Raw genomic sequence first — 12,243 nt, forward strand, 5'->3', positions numbered from 1 at the left:
TAATGAAATAAGGTACAGTGAATTCCCTTCTAACACTGGTATTAGAGGTTTTTGTTAGGAACATTGTTACTGGGTATAGGAAAAAACTGGGAGCCGTCAGCATGCATCCTGGAGGTTGGGTACTGGTCATGTGATGCAGCGCCCTTCCCTTTAGATGAGAAGGGCTAAGGATTCCTGTCCGTGTGGAGGGAGCACCCCTGACCCCTGCTGGCACAGTCTCCTGCCTGCCCACTGGAGGCTGGGGCCGTGTCATAGTTGCCCTGTTGAAGGGAACTGTGCCCCAGGGTTCACTGACAAAATGTCTTTAACTGAGGTAGTCAACTGTAAAGGCCTGAGGTTATTAAATGTGATTCTAGAAGTTTTCATTTCAGTTAAAATGTTGCTGTGTTTTACTTAAGTGACACCAACATGGACTTGAACGTGAATCTCTTACTCCTCGTAGGTATTTGATGCTGGAGACTACTCCCTGTTGTGCTCGGGTCCGAGTGAAAACGGGCAGACGTGGACGGGAGGTGACTTTGTCTCAGCTGATAAAGTCATCATCTGGACTGAAAATGGGCAGAGTTATATTTACAAACTACCTGCCAGGTATTCAATAAATAATGAGTTAGGACTTTAATCAAAAGCGAGAGATTGCATGATTTCAGTGAGCCCAGGCTCTTGCATACAAAGAAAAGCGCTAAATTCCTTAACTTGAGATAACTGGTTTTCCTTAATTAACAGTAATTTTTGATGTTTAGACTACCTGCCCCTTGTTGCAAACTTTTTTATAACTTGGCTTCTCCCCCTCTGCCTCTTTGGAACAGTTCTTTCAAGGTTACTTAAGATGCTGTCTCCCGGGTTTGAAGTCCTAAAAACTCCCACCAAATAAAATATAACTCTTAAAAAAAAAAAAAAGCAAGCGATTCCAAATTTGTGATGTAATCTGAAAGTATGGAAATATAGAAAGTATAAATATTTAATATAGGTAAAAAAAAAACTTGAGAACTTAAGTTTGTAATTATAGTTTCATGTCTGAGCATAACAATTAGGTGGATTTTTATTTGAGTAAGATATTTTAATAACATTTAATTTAATATATATTAAATTAACTATAAAAAATCTATATATTGTTCATTGTGAAAAAAACTCATCATATGGTATGATAAAATATTTAATGTCAGTATTTTTTTACTGAATGTTGCGTTTTCCTCATTTTCAGTTGCCTTCCAGCTAGTGATTCATTCCGCAGTGATGTGGGGAAAGCAGTTGAAAATTTAATTCCTCCAGTACAACATAGCCTATTGGATCGGACAGATAAAGAGGTAAAATTCTTCAGGTATCATTTATAGTTGGTGGCTGTGTTGAAAATTTTCTGCAACTATAATTATTAGTGTCTTTCGGTAGCTCAGCATTTCAAAGATTGATTGCCATTCAAGGCACTCTATTAGATGTTGTAAAACATTTTGACATGGTCAGTTATTATAAGCATAATTTGTGCATTTGCTTATAATATGCCTATGTGAAAGAGGAAATGGCAACCCACTCCAGTATTCTTGCCTGGAAAATTCCATGGACGGAGGAGCCTGGTCCGCTGCAGTCCGTGGGGTCGCGAAGAGTCAGACATGACTGAGCATGTATGCATGCATAATACGCCTATAATATAGGCATTTACTTTTCTCCAGGAATAAAAGTGATCCTATACTGATTACAGAGTGGCAGTGACTTTTTGATAAACTTCACATTGATGTTATAAATTGATTTTACACTGATGCAGTCCTAAATATCGTGACAGATGTACTTTTAGAATGACAGAGATAATTATGTAATAATGCTGACTGGTTATTGTTTGAATAAGATATTGCGGTATTTCTCCCAAATCATGTAGTGATTTAAATCATTAGGCATTAGAAATAAAGAAGAAAAGAATTTTTTCTCTATGAAAAACAAACTTTACCATGACTTCTAGTGTTAGTTGCTCTGCCGTCTCTGGCTCTGTTATCCCACGGGCTGTAGTCCATCAGGCTCCTCTGTCCTCAGGGTCTCGCAGGCAAGAATACTGGAGTGCGCTGCCATGCTTCTCTCCAAGAAATCTTTCCAACCCAGGGATCGAACCCAGGCCTCCTGCGTTGCTTCTAAAAACCTACTTAATATCAATTTAAAGTTGAAATGCTCTTAGTAATGGCTTTTCAACTCTGTGTTCTTTGCATGAAGAAAGAAGCTGTGGTTTTGGAAATAAAGTTTCTTTTACTTATGAGCTGGGTTTCCATAGCTTTTTCATTCTGAGCATTTCGTTCTATCTTTATGTGGAGGGATGGGAAGGGGAATCCCTTGCCATTTTCCGTGAATATTTTGAATATATAGAATTTATCCATCCCTGTATAATTAAGAGCTGTCATGACCTGTCTTTTACTCTCTTAACTTAAACTGCTGCTTATCGCTAGACAAGTAAAGATGGCAAAGTGGACAGCTACTCCGCTTAAACTAAGGGATAATGACTCGCAAAGAAAACATGCGCGATGGAGATGCTCTGTCTGTCCAGTGGTTAGGACTTGGTGTTTACCGCTGGGCCCAGGTTCAGCCCCTGGTCGGGGAAGTAAGATCCCACAAGCTGCACTGTGCAGTAAAAAAAAACAAAAAACAAACAAAAAAAAACATGAAACAAAACAAATGCATATTATATTTCTTTAAGTATCAGCTCACCAATTCATTTTGAATTAAAATATATGTATTATGTGGTGCGAGATACACATTGTAATATAGAATGCTGGTTATAACAACAAAAAGTTGTTATACTAGCAACTTTCCCTGGTTAAGCTTGTTGTTTATCAGTCAAACTTTAGTAATTTTCAGACTTTTTAAGCTAAATCAAATAATTGACTGTGCTTAATGTATATAATTTCTATAGGGTAATGCTTTTTAGCACTGATACTGAATATAGATTACTTGTTAACTATAACTATGCACCGAAGCCTTTTGTTTTTTAACTGCTTTTCAAGATAAGCTTACATACTTTCATACTCAAGTTTTAGTGTATTAATCATCAAAAATTTAAATTTAGGAGTCCACCACTATTTAGTATTTTCAAACAAGTGGTCTCACTGAAGATACAGGATCTTAAACCGAAAATGACGTGCTTTAAAAATGAAAGTATATGTAAGATCCTAATGAATTTTTTTTGTTCCTAGTAGTTTATAGCTAGCATATCAGGCTAGGTTCAAGTGGGTTATGAAAATGTGATCAAATGGAAAAAGTGAAAAGTATTAGTTGCCTATTCGTGCCCGAAACTTTGCAACCCCATGGGGTGTAGCCCACCACCCTCCTCTGTCCATGGAATTCTCCAGGCAAGAATACTGAAATGGGTAGCCATTCCCTTCTCCAGGGGATCATCCTGACCCAGGGATTGAACCCAGGTCTCCTGCATTGCAGGCAAATTTTTTAGCACTGAACCACCAGGGATGTTTCGTGCTATTAGTTGAAAAATAATCTAATTAAAAAAAACAAAAGAGTCCTCTAGTGGTACAAGCATGGTAGTTTAGTTTTATAGCCATTCTTGGTGAGATCAGCCCTGGGATTTCTTTGGAAGGAATGATGCTGAAGCTGAAACTCCAGTACTTTGGCCACCTCATGGGAAGAGTTGACTCATTGGAAAAGACTCTGATGCTGGGAGGGATTGGGGGCAGGAGAAGGGGACAACAGAGGCTGAGATGGCTGGATGGCATCACCAACTCGATGGACGTGAGTCTGAGTGAACTCCAGGAGTTGGTGATGGACAGCGAGGCCTGACGTGCTGCAGTTCATGGGGTCGCAATGAGTCGAACACGACTGAGCAACTGAACTGAACTGAATTGAACTGAATAAGGAATGGGAGAAAGTTTAGATTACCAGTTCTCTCCTTTTGAATTTTTAAGTGGAGAATTTTCTTTTTGGTATAGAGGGGTATATCTTTGGATTCATTGCTTAATAATAGACAAATAATTGCATTGTGGTTTTTATAAAGCAGAGAAAAGAATAAAAATATTCTATAGAAAGACTATATAAATATAGTTTTCGTTTCTTTGAATGTTTGTGTTATATGTACTGGATTTGAGTATTAGTTGACATATTTCTATCAATGCTACAAAATTAAGATATTATTGAATACTCATTCTATAGATACACTTTTTTTTTTTACTCTGGTACTGAGATGATTATATCCAAATCTGAAGAAACTTTTATCTGTGAAATATTTTGTTTTAAAAGATAGAGAAGGGAATTTGAACAATGTTTTTTTTTTACAGTTGCTAATTTGTCCTCCTGTGACTCGATTCTTCTATGGATGCAAAGAATACTTCCACAAACTATTAATTCAGGGTGATTCTTCTGGAAGATTGAATATTTGGAACATATCAGACACACCTGATAAACCAGAAGGTAATGGAGGTTCTAGAAAATCGTGTGCAGTTATTTCTCAATCTTTCTAACTGAATAACCCAAACAGTAACCACTGTACAGGAAGTTCATAACGTACATATGTCCTTGTCTTCTTAGAATGATAGTTGATGACCATGACTCTTTGGTATTTCACTGAATCAACTATAAGCACGTTTATTTTTACCTGTTGAATTTTTTTCTTTTTCTTTTTCTAACATGCTCAAATATGTTTCTTTTCTACCACACAAAACCTCCACAGGGCTGGAGATGACCACGTCTATTAGTTTGCAAGAAGCATTTGATAAACTGAGTCCATGTCCTGCTGGAATTATAGATCAGCTGAGCGTGATCCCCAATAGTAACGAACCTCTTAAGGTGACGGCAAGTGTGTACATACCAGCCCACGGACGACTCGTCTGTGGCCGTGAAGACGGAAGCATCGTTATTGTCCCCGCCACACAGACGGCCATAGTGCAGCTGCTGCAAGGCGAGCACATGCTCCGCAGAGGTACCTGCAGACCTGCTCGCGTGCAGTGTTAGGAGAGCTCTGTGACCGTGAACTTGACGGTGTCTGCATCAGGGTGGTTGTCAGTGTGCCCTGTAGCTGGTAGTGTAACGTGCAGTTAATAAAATACACCCTGCTTGACCCTTGAAAAACTCGGAGGGTCCGGGGTGCTGATCCTCTGCACAGTTGAAAGTCTGTGTATTACTTTACAGCCAGCCCTCTTTACCTATGGTTGTGCATTCTTGGATTCCATCAACTGCCCCTGTGTAGTGCTATAATATGTATTTATTGAAAAAAATCTGCGTATACGTGGACCTGCACAGCACAGTTTAAACCCATGTTGCTCAAGGATCAACTGAAGTCGGTGTCTGTTACTGGAATAAACACCACTTAATGACTGTAAATACAGGGCTTCTCAGGTGGCGCTAATGGTAAAGAACCTGCCTGCCCGTGCAGGAGATGCAAGAGACATGGGTTCGATCCCTGGATTGGGAAGATCCCCTGAAGAAGGAAAGGGCAACCTACTCCAGTATTCTTGTCTGGAGAATCCCATGGACAGAGGAGCCTGGCGGTCTGCAGTCCACGGGGTCTCTAAGAGTCGCATATGACTTAAGCAACTTAGCACAATGACTGTAAATAGAAAGATCCAGTTTTTCTCTTTGATATATGTTAATAGTTGCCATTTATTATTAGGTATTTCTGGTGTACTTAGTATCATATTTTCAGTAATACTGGTAATGTTTTAGAACAGTACTGTCCAATAGAAATATATGTGAAAGGGGCTTTTTAATGATAAAATGTAGAGCTAGTCTGAAGATTCTTGTCTACTTCTGTTGAAACTTTGGAAGACTCGAATTTTCCCACTTTAAACCCCAAACCTCATTTGCAGGCTGGCCGCCTCACAGGACACTCCGTGGCCATCGGAACAAAGTCACGTGTTTGCTGTATGCTCATCAGGTCTCAGCCCGTTATGATCAAAGATATCTCATATCTGGAGGCGTGGATTTCTCGGTCATCATTTGGGACATATTTTCTGGAGAAATGAAACATATCTTCTGTGTCCATGGTGGCGAGATCACTCAGCTTCTAGTTCCACCTGAAAACTGTAGTGTAAGTTGAACCTGAAAGATTATTTCACTATGGTAGAGTCGAACTGTGTTGCTGCCAGACTTAATATAAACGAAATCCAGAGTAATCTAAAGTGTGATGGAAGAATTAATAAAAAAAAATCCTTGTAATTATAAAACTAAATAGTGGTAACATATGATGTTTAGGCAAAGTTGTGATTATTACTATTGGGCATATAGAAATAGAAGATGGACACAGTGTTTTTTCCTGTTACTCCTGCCTAAATGGCATGGCTTATCCCTGAAACATAGTAGCAATTTAGAATATGTTTGTTGAAAAGTTTCAATTTTTTGCTCTGAAGTAGTTTTAAGTATCCCTAAAGTCATGCTCATCAAAGTAGTCTCATCATTCTCAACTCCATCTGAGCAAAAAGATATTGAACCTGTGCTTTTATAGCTGGAATGAAAATACTTCTCAATACTTAGAATACATTTAAATAAACAGTTATTGTGACAAGGGAAAGAATAATAGGCACTGATAATAATTTTGGAAAATTTTTTTCATACTTTTATGAGAGCAGATTGCTTTTTCATGATGTGTGTGTAAGTTAGCTGATGATGTCAAATATAAAAAGTTTCATAATTTTAGAAATAGGAAATTTTAGGAGGACTTAGGACAGATAAATAACAGACCTGTAATTTCTTTTACTGTGTGTTTAATTTGAACTTCCTCATTTGATTAGCTGCCTTTGTATGCAGAATCACTATTCCCCAGCACACACACGTGTGTATGGACCCACGTACATAAACACGCAAGTACACTGTCGTTATCACACGTTTCATGCTTATCAAAACCCCTTCACCAGTTACTGTCTTACTAAAATGAAAAGCATTTTACTCATGTATCTGATCCATTGTTCAGGAGTCTCATATCAAAGACCCAGGAAGTTTTCCTTGGCCCTTTCTGCTTGCTCATGTGACCTTCATGATAGTGTATATTATCTGCCATGCTCTGCCAGTGCTAGGTCTCATTTGATTTGACACACGTGGTGGTGTAGGAAGTTCTATGCCAGTGTGTGTGTGTCTTTCTTTTTCCCCTGCCAGATGTGAAAATTTAGGTACTTAATCTCTTCCTTCTTTGTACAAATTTTTGTCTTTTTCTTTCTTTCCAGTTTGTTGTTCATTTAAAAAAAATCTTCATCACTTGTAAAAAATCGTTGTATATTTATTTAAATAGCCAGTTTAGTTCAGTTGCTCAAATATGTCCGACTTTTTGTGGCCCAACGGACCACGGCTCGCCAGGCTTCCCTGTCCATCACCAACTCCCCAAGCTTGCTCAAACTCATGTGCATTGAGTCGGTGATGCCATCCAACCATCTCATCCTCTGTCATCCCTTTCTCCTCCCACCTTCAGTCTTTCCCAGCATCAGGCTCTTTTCACGAGTTAGTTCTTCGCATCAGGTGACCAAAATATTGTCAGCTTCAGCATCAGTCCTTCCGATGAGTATTCAGAACTGATTTCCTTTAGGATGGACTGGTTGTATCTCCTCGCCGTCCAAGGGACTCTCAAGAGTCTTCTCCAACACCACAGTTCAAAAGCATCAATTCTTTGGTGTTCAGCTTTCTTTATAGTCCAACTCTCACATCCATACATGACTACTGGAAAAACCATAGCCTTGACTAGACGGAACTTAGTCAGCAAAGTAATGTCTCTGCTTTTGAATATGCTGTCTCGGTTGGTCATAGCTTTTCTTCCAAGGAGTAAGCATCTTTTAATTTAATGGCTACACTCACTATTTGCAGTGATTTTTGGAGCCCAAAAAAGTAAAGTCTCTCACTGTTTCTACTGTTTCCCATCTATTTGGAATGAAATGATGGGACCGGATGCCATGATCTTAGTTTTCTGAATGTTGAATTTTAAGCCAACTTTTTCATGCTCCTCTTTCACTTTCATTAAGAGGCTCTTTAGTCCCTCTTTGCTTTCTGCCATAAGGATGGTGTCATCTGTGTATCTGAGGTTATTGATATTTCTCCTGGCAATCTTGATTCCAGCTTGTGCTTCATCCAGCCCAGCATTTCACATGATGTACTCTGCATATAAGTTAAATAAGCAGGGTGACAGTATTCAGCCTTGACATACTCCTTTTCCTATTTGGAACCAGTCTGTTGTTCCATGTCCAGTTCTAACTGTTGCTTCTTGACCTGCATACAGGTTTCTCAGAAGGCATGTCAGGTGGTCTGGTATTCCCATCTCTTTAAGAATTTTTCACAGTTTGTTGTGATCTACACAGTCAAAGGCTTTGGCGTAATCAATGAAGCAGAAATAGATGTTTTTCTGGAATTCTCTTGCTTTTTTTGATAATCCAACAGATGTTGGTCATTTGATCTCTGGTTCCTCTGCCTTTTCTAAGTCCATTAAATCCATTTTATTTAAATCTATTTAAATAACCAATTTTATGTTTATTTTAGTGAAATAGATATCATTGTAATTCTACTAAGTTTAAGCTTGTCCTGAACCTCATTTTACAGTCCTTATGCCCCATAGTAAAATATAGGTTTTTTTCACATCTGACTGCAAATTTGGTGAAACATCTAATTTTTTAATGCTGAAGTTGATAATGTAGATTATTTTATTCCTAAGTTTAAAGCAACCATTTTGATTTGGCTGGTTTTTGTTTTTGTAAGAATACACTGAAAATACTAGGGTGTGTATGTACATATGTATATATATATATTACAAGTATTAAAAGGAAAGTGTTTTTTGAATAAATTACATAGGGTCATGTTTCCTTTTGAACTGCATTAATATATGCATATTTTTAGCCTATGTATATGAGCACATTTTCTGGTTTCTTTTTTTAAAATTTCAAGTGTGTATTTAATAAAATGTTTTTGATCAATTGCATTTAGAAATATTTCATAATGAGTAAAAGCTAAGATATGGACATATATGCAACTGAACAGAAAGGGGTCTTCTCACTAGACGAGGCGCCAGCCAGAGGAGCTGGTTGATTGGACAGTGTGAGGAAGAGAGGCACCAACAAGGAAGTCTGGTTCTTGGGAAGTAATTTGCTTATAGGTTTAACAGTAGTTTCTTGTTTTTAATTAGCTTTCAAAAGTACTGATTAAGATACATTTGCTTTGGTCTTTGTGATAATATAAGATGTAAATAATAACTGCCTAGTTAATAATGACTAGGCATTAATAACTACCTAGTTAATAACCTGTTCATTTAGCTGCACATTTTAGGCCTAGCAGCTAATGTGTTTGAAAATCAGAGAGCCCTAACTGGTTAATAAAAAGCTAAGGATTTGCTATTTGCTAAATGTTTAGCAAATGACTGTTCTGCTGAGTTAGTGACATCAAATGCTATCTCTAATGCTTAAATTGTCCTTCTCATAAATTGATCCAATGTTACTCTCTTAGCAAAAAATATTTTTTCTTTTTAAGTGATCTGGTACTTGGAAGATTGTAACTATTTACTACAGTACTAAAAAGTTTGTCATCTGCTTTTTGGATTGTAGTAGGAGTTTTGGTTCTTATCTTAGGTAGATTGAGAAAGAAGTTGAGTTTTGATTTCTTGTAAGTTGTTTTTTTTTCGGGAAAAGATGTTCTAAAACAGAAATGTTGGTTGTATTTTAGAAATGACTTAAATTATCGTTAAGAATGTACAATTATGATGAGTTTTTCATTCTTAATGTCTAGTCGTTTCCTGTTTACTAAAATGTAGAAAGTCGTTAAGAAAAAGTACTGAGCAGAATCATTGTTTCCTAGCCTGTGTAGAGAGTGAACAAAAAGTGAAATCCTGCCTGCTGGGTAGAAAAGACGCTGTGGTTGGAGATGAGCTCTGAGGACAGACTGTGTGCCCTTCCGCAGCCCCGCGGATGCGCATCTTATTGGTCCACATTCTAGGTGTTTGTTTGCTATCCTTTCTTTCCCCACTCCTGTATCTTTATATTGTTTTAGCATCTTTTTCCCCAAGATCTTTCCAGATTCTTGCTATACATTAGCATTAATTTAGTGCCAAACTCAGTAACCCTATATATTTATTTTTAATAAACTATTTATAGGAATTTTAATTATTTAAAAATTTCAACATTTTCCTAGACAGTAAACACTGCCTATAGCATTATGTAGAGTACCTGCTTTGAATAGATTTTATGTTTATTGTTCATTAAAGGTTTTTAGTTTTTCAGTTTTTAGAGGAATTTTGTATATATATATATATATATATATATATATATTTTTTTTTTTTTTTCCCCAAAACTGTAAAACTCCTTTTAGGCAAAGTGCTTTGAAATTGAATTTGATTCACTGAATAAACTGGTTAGCTGAGATTTAACTTTTATATGATTCAGATTATTTTAAATAATTAAAGTACAGATCAATAACCTCAGATATGCAGATGACACCACCCTTATGGAAGAAAGTGAAGAGGAACTAAAAAGCCTCTTGATGAAAGTGAAAGAGGACAGTGAAAAAGTTGGCTTAAAGCTCAACATTCAGAAAACTAAGATCGTGGCACCCGGTCCCATCACTTCATGGCAAATAGATGGGGAAACAGTGGAAACAGTGACAGACTTTATTTTTTGGGGCTCCAAAATCACTGCAGATGGTGATAGCAGCCATGAAATTAAAAGACGCTTACTCCTTGGAAGAAAAGTTACGACCAGCCTAGATAGCATATTCAAAAGCAGAGACATTACTTTGCTGACTAAGGTCCGTCTAGTCAAGGCTATGGTTTTTCCAGTAGTCATGTATGGATGTGAGAGTTGGACTGTGAGGAAGGCTGAGTGCCGAAGAATTGATGCGTTTGAACTGTGGTGTTGGAGAAGACTCTTGAGAGTCCCTTGGACTGCAAGGAGATCCAACCAGTCCATCCTGAAGGAGATCAGCCCTGGGATTTCTTTGGAAGGAATGATGCTTAAGCTGAAGCTCCAGTACTTTGGCCACCTCATGCGAAGAGTTGACTCATTGGAAAAGACTCTGATGCTGGGAGGGATTAGGGGCAGGAGGAGAAGGGGACGACAGAGGATAAGATGGCTGGATGGCATCACAGACTCAATGGACGTGAGTCTGAGTGAACTCTGGGAGTTGGTGATGGACAGGGAGGCCTGGCGTGCTGCGATTCATGGGGTCGCAAAGAGTCGGACACGACTGAGCGACTGAACTGAACAGAAAGAAAATCTAGGATGAGATGGCTGGATGGCATCACCAACTCGATGGACATGAGTTTGGGTGAACTCCGGGAGTTGGTGATGGACAGGGAGGCCTGGCGTGCTGCAATTCATGGGGTCGCAGAGTCGGACATGACTGAGCGACTGAACTGAACTGAAAGGAAATCTAAAACTTTCCTGAAGATATGCTTTGAGATATAAAATATTGAAGTATTTCAAGATTGTGGAGTGCCAAAGGGTTATTGGAAAAAAATCAGAATGTTTTTGGGTAGAATTAGTGTCTGTTAAGTAATGCATTTCAGTGTTCCAAGAAATGTAAACATATTTTAGGAGCAGGATCAGGCGAATATTTAAGGAAGTCTGTTACAGTGTCAACTATAAATGACAAAGGAGAGATCCTAAAGAAATGCTCTGGCGGGCGAGGGCAGGGGTGTCTCGTGGGTGCTCAGAGAAACCAGGGGCTTTGTTAAACTCTCAGAAAACTCATGAGATTTGACTAACTGTGTGTTGACTTCATGGAGGGTGCTGGAACTGGTTTTGAGATTGCTAATGTTAGGTTATTTGCCATTTCTATTTCTTTCTTCTTAAGATTATGGACTGTAGAGGAAAAAATTCAGTTTGAGGTGACTTTTTAATTTTTTTGTGTGTGGTTTGGTTTCTTAAGAAAGCAAAATATACTGTCCATAATGTGAAAGGAATATGTACATGTATATACGTATGAGAGGTGGGTATACTATACATGCATGTGAAAATATACATGTATATTGGAGAAGGCAATGGCACCCCACTCCAGTGCTCTTGCCTGGAAAATCCCATGGGCAGAAGAGCCTGGTGGGCTGCAGTCCATGGGGTCGCGAAGAGTCAGACACGACTGAGCGACCTCACTTTCACTTTTGACTTTCATGCATTGGAGAAGGAAATGGCAGCCCACTCCAGTGTTCTTGCCTGGAGAATCCCAGGGCCGGGGGAGCCTGATGGGCTGCTGTCTGTGGGCTCGCATAGAGTCGGACACGACTGAAGCGACTTAGCAGCAGCAGCATACACATATATGAGAAGAAATAGAAGTAAAACTATCTACTAAAATACTGTTTGAATTACATAA

At 38.4% G+C, this 12,243-nt stretch overlaps 1 protein-coding gene across 3 annotated transcripts in view; it reads left to right on the plus strand.

The window, feature by feature from the left end:
- WDR7 (WD repeat domain 7) overlaps positions 1-12,243 on the plus strand; it is a 354,279-nt gene that overhangs the window by 39,346 nt on the left and 302,690 nt on the right. For all 3 annotated transcript variants that reach the window (XM_018039552.1, XM_018039554.1, XM_018039553.1), the window contains exons 8-12: positions 443-588; positions 1,202-1,304; positions 4,260-4,392; positions 4,652-4,900; positions 5,787-6,007. In XM_018039552.1, the coding sequence (XP_017895041.1) occupies positions 443-588; positions 1,202-1,304; positions 4,260-4,392; positions 4,652-4,900; positions 5,787-6,007 (852 nt within the window). The remainder of the gene's footprint in view (positions 1-442; positions 589-1,201; positions 1,305-4,259; positions 4,393-4,651; positions 4,901-5,786; positions 6,008-12,243) is intronic.

The sequence above is a fragment of the Capra hircus genome, chromosome 24 (assembly GCF_001704415.2).
Source record: "Capra hircus breed San Clemente chromosome 24, ASM170441v1, whole genome shotgun sequence".
Taxonomy (NCBI): Eukaryota; Metazoa; Chordata; class Mammalia; order Artiodactyla; family Bovidae; genus Capra; species Capra hircus.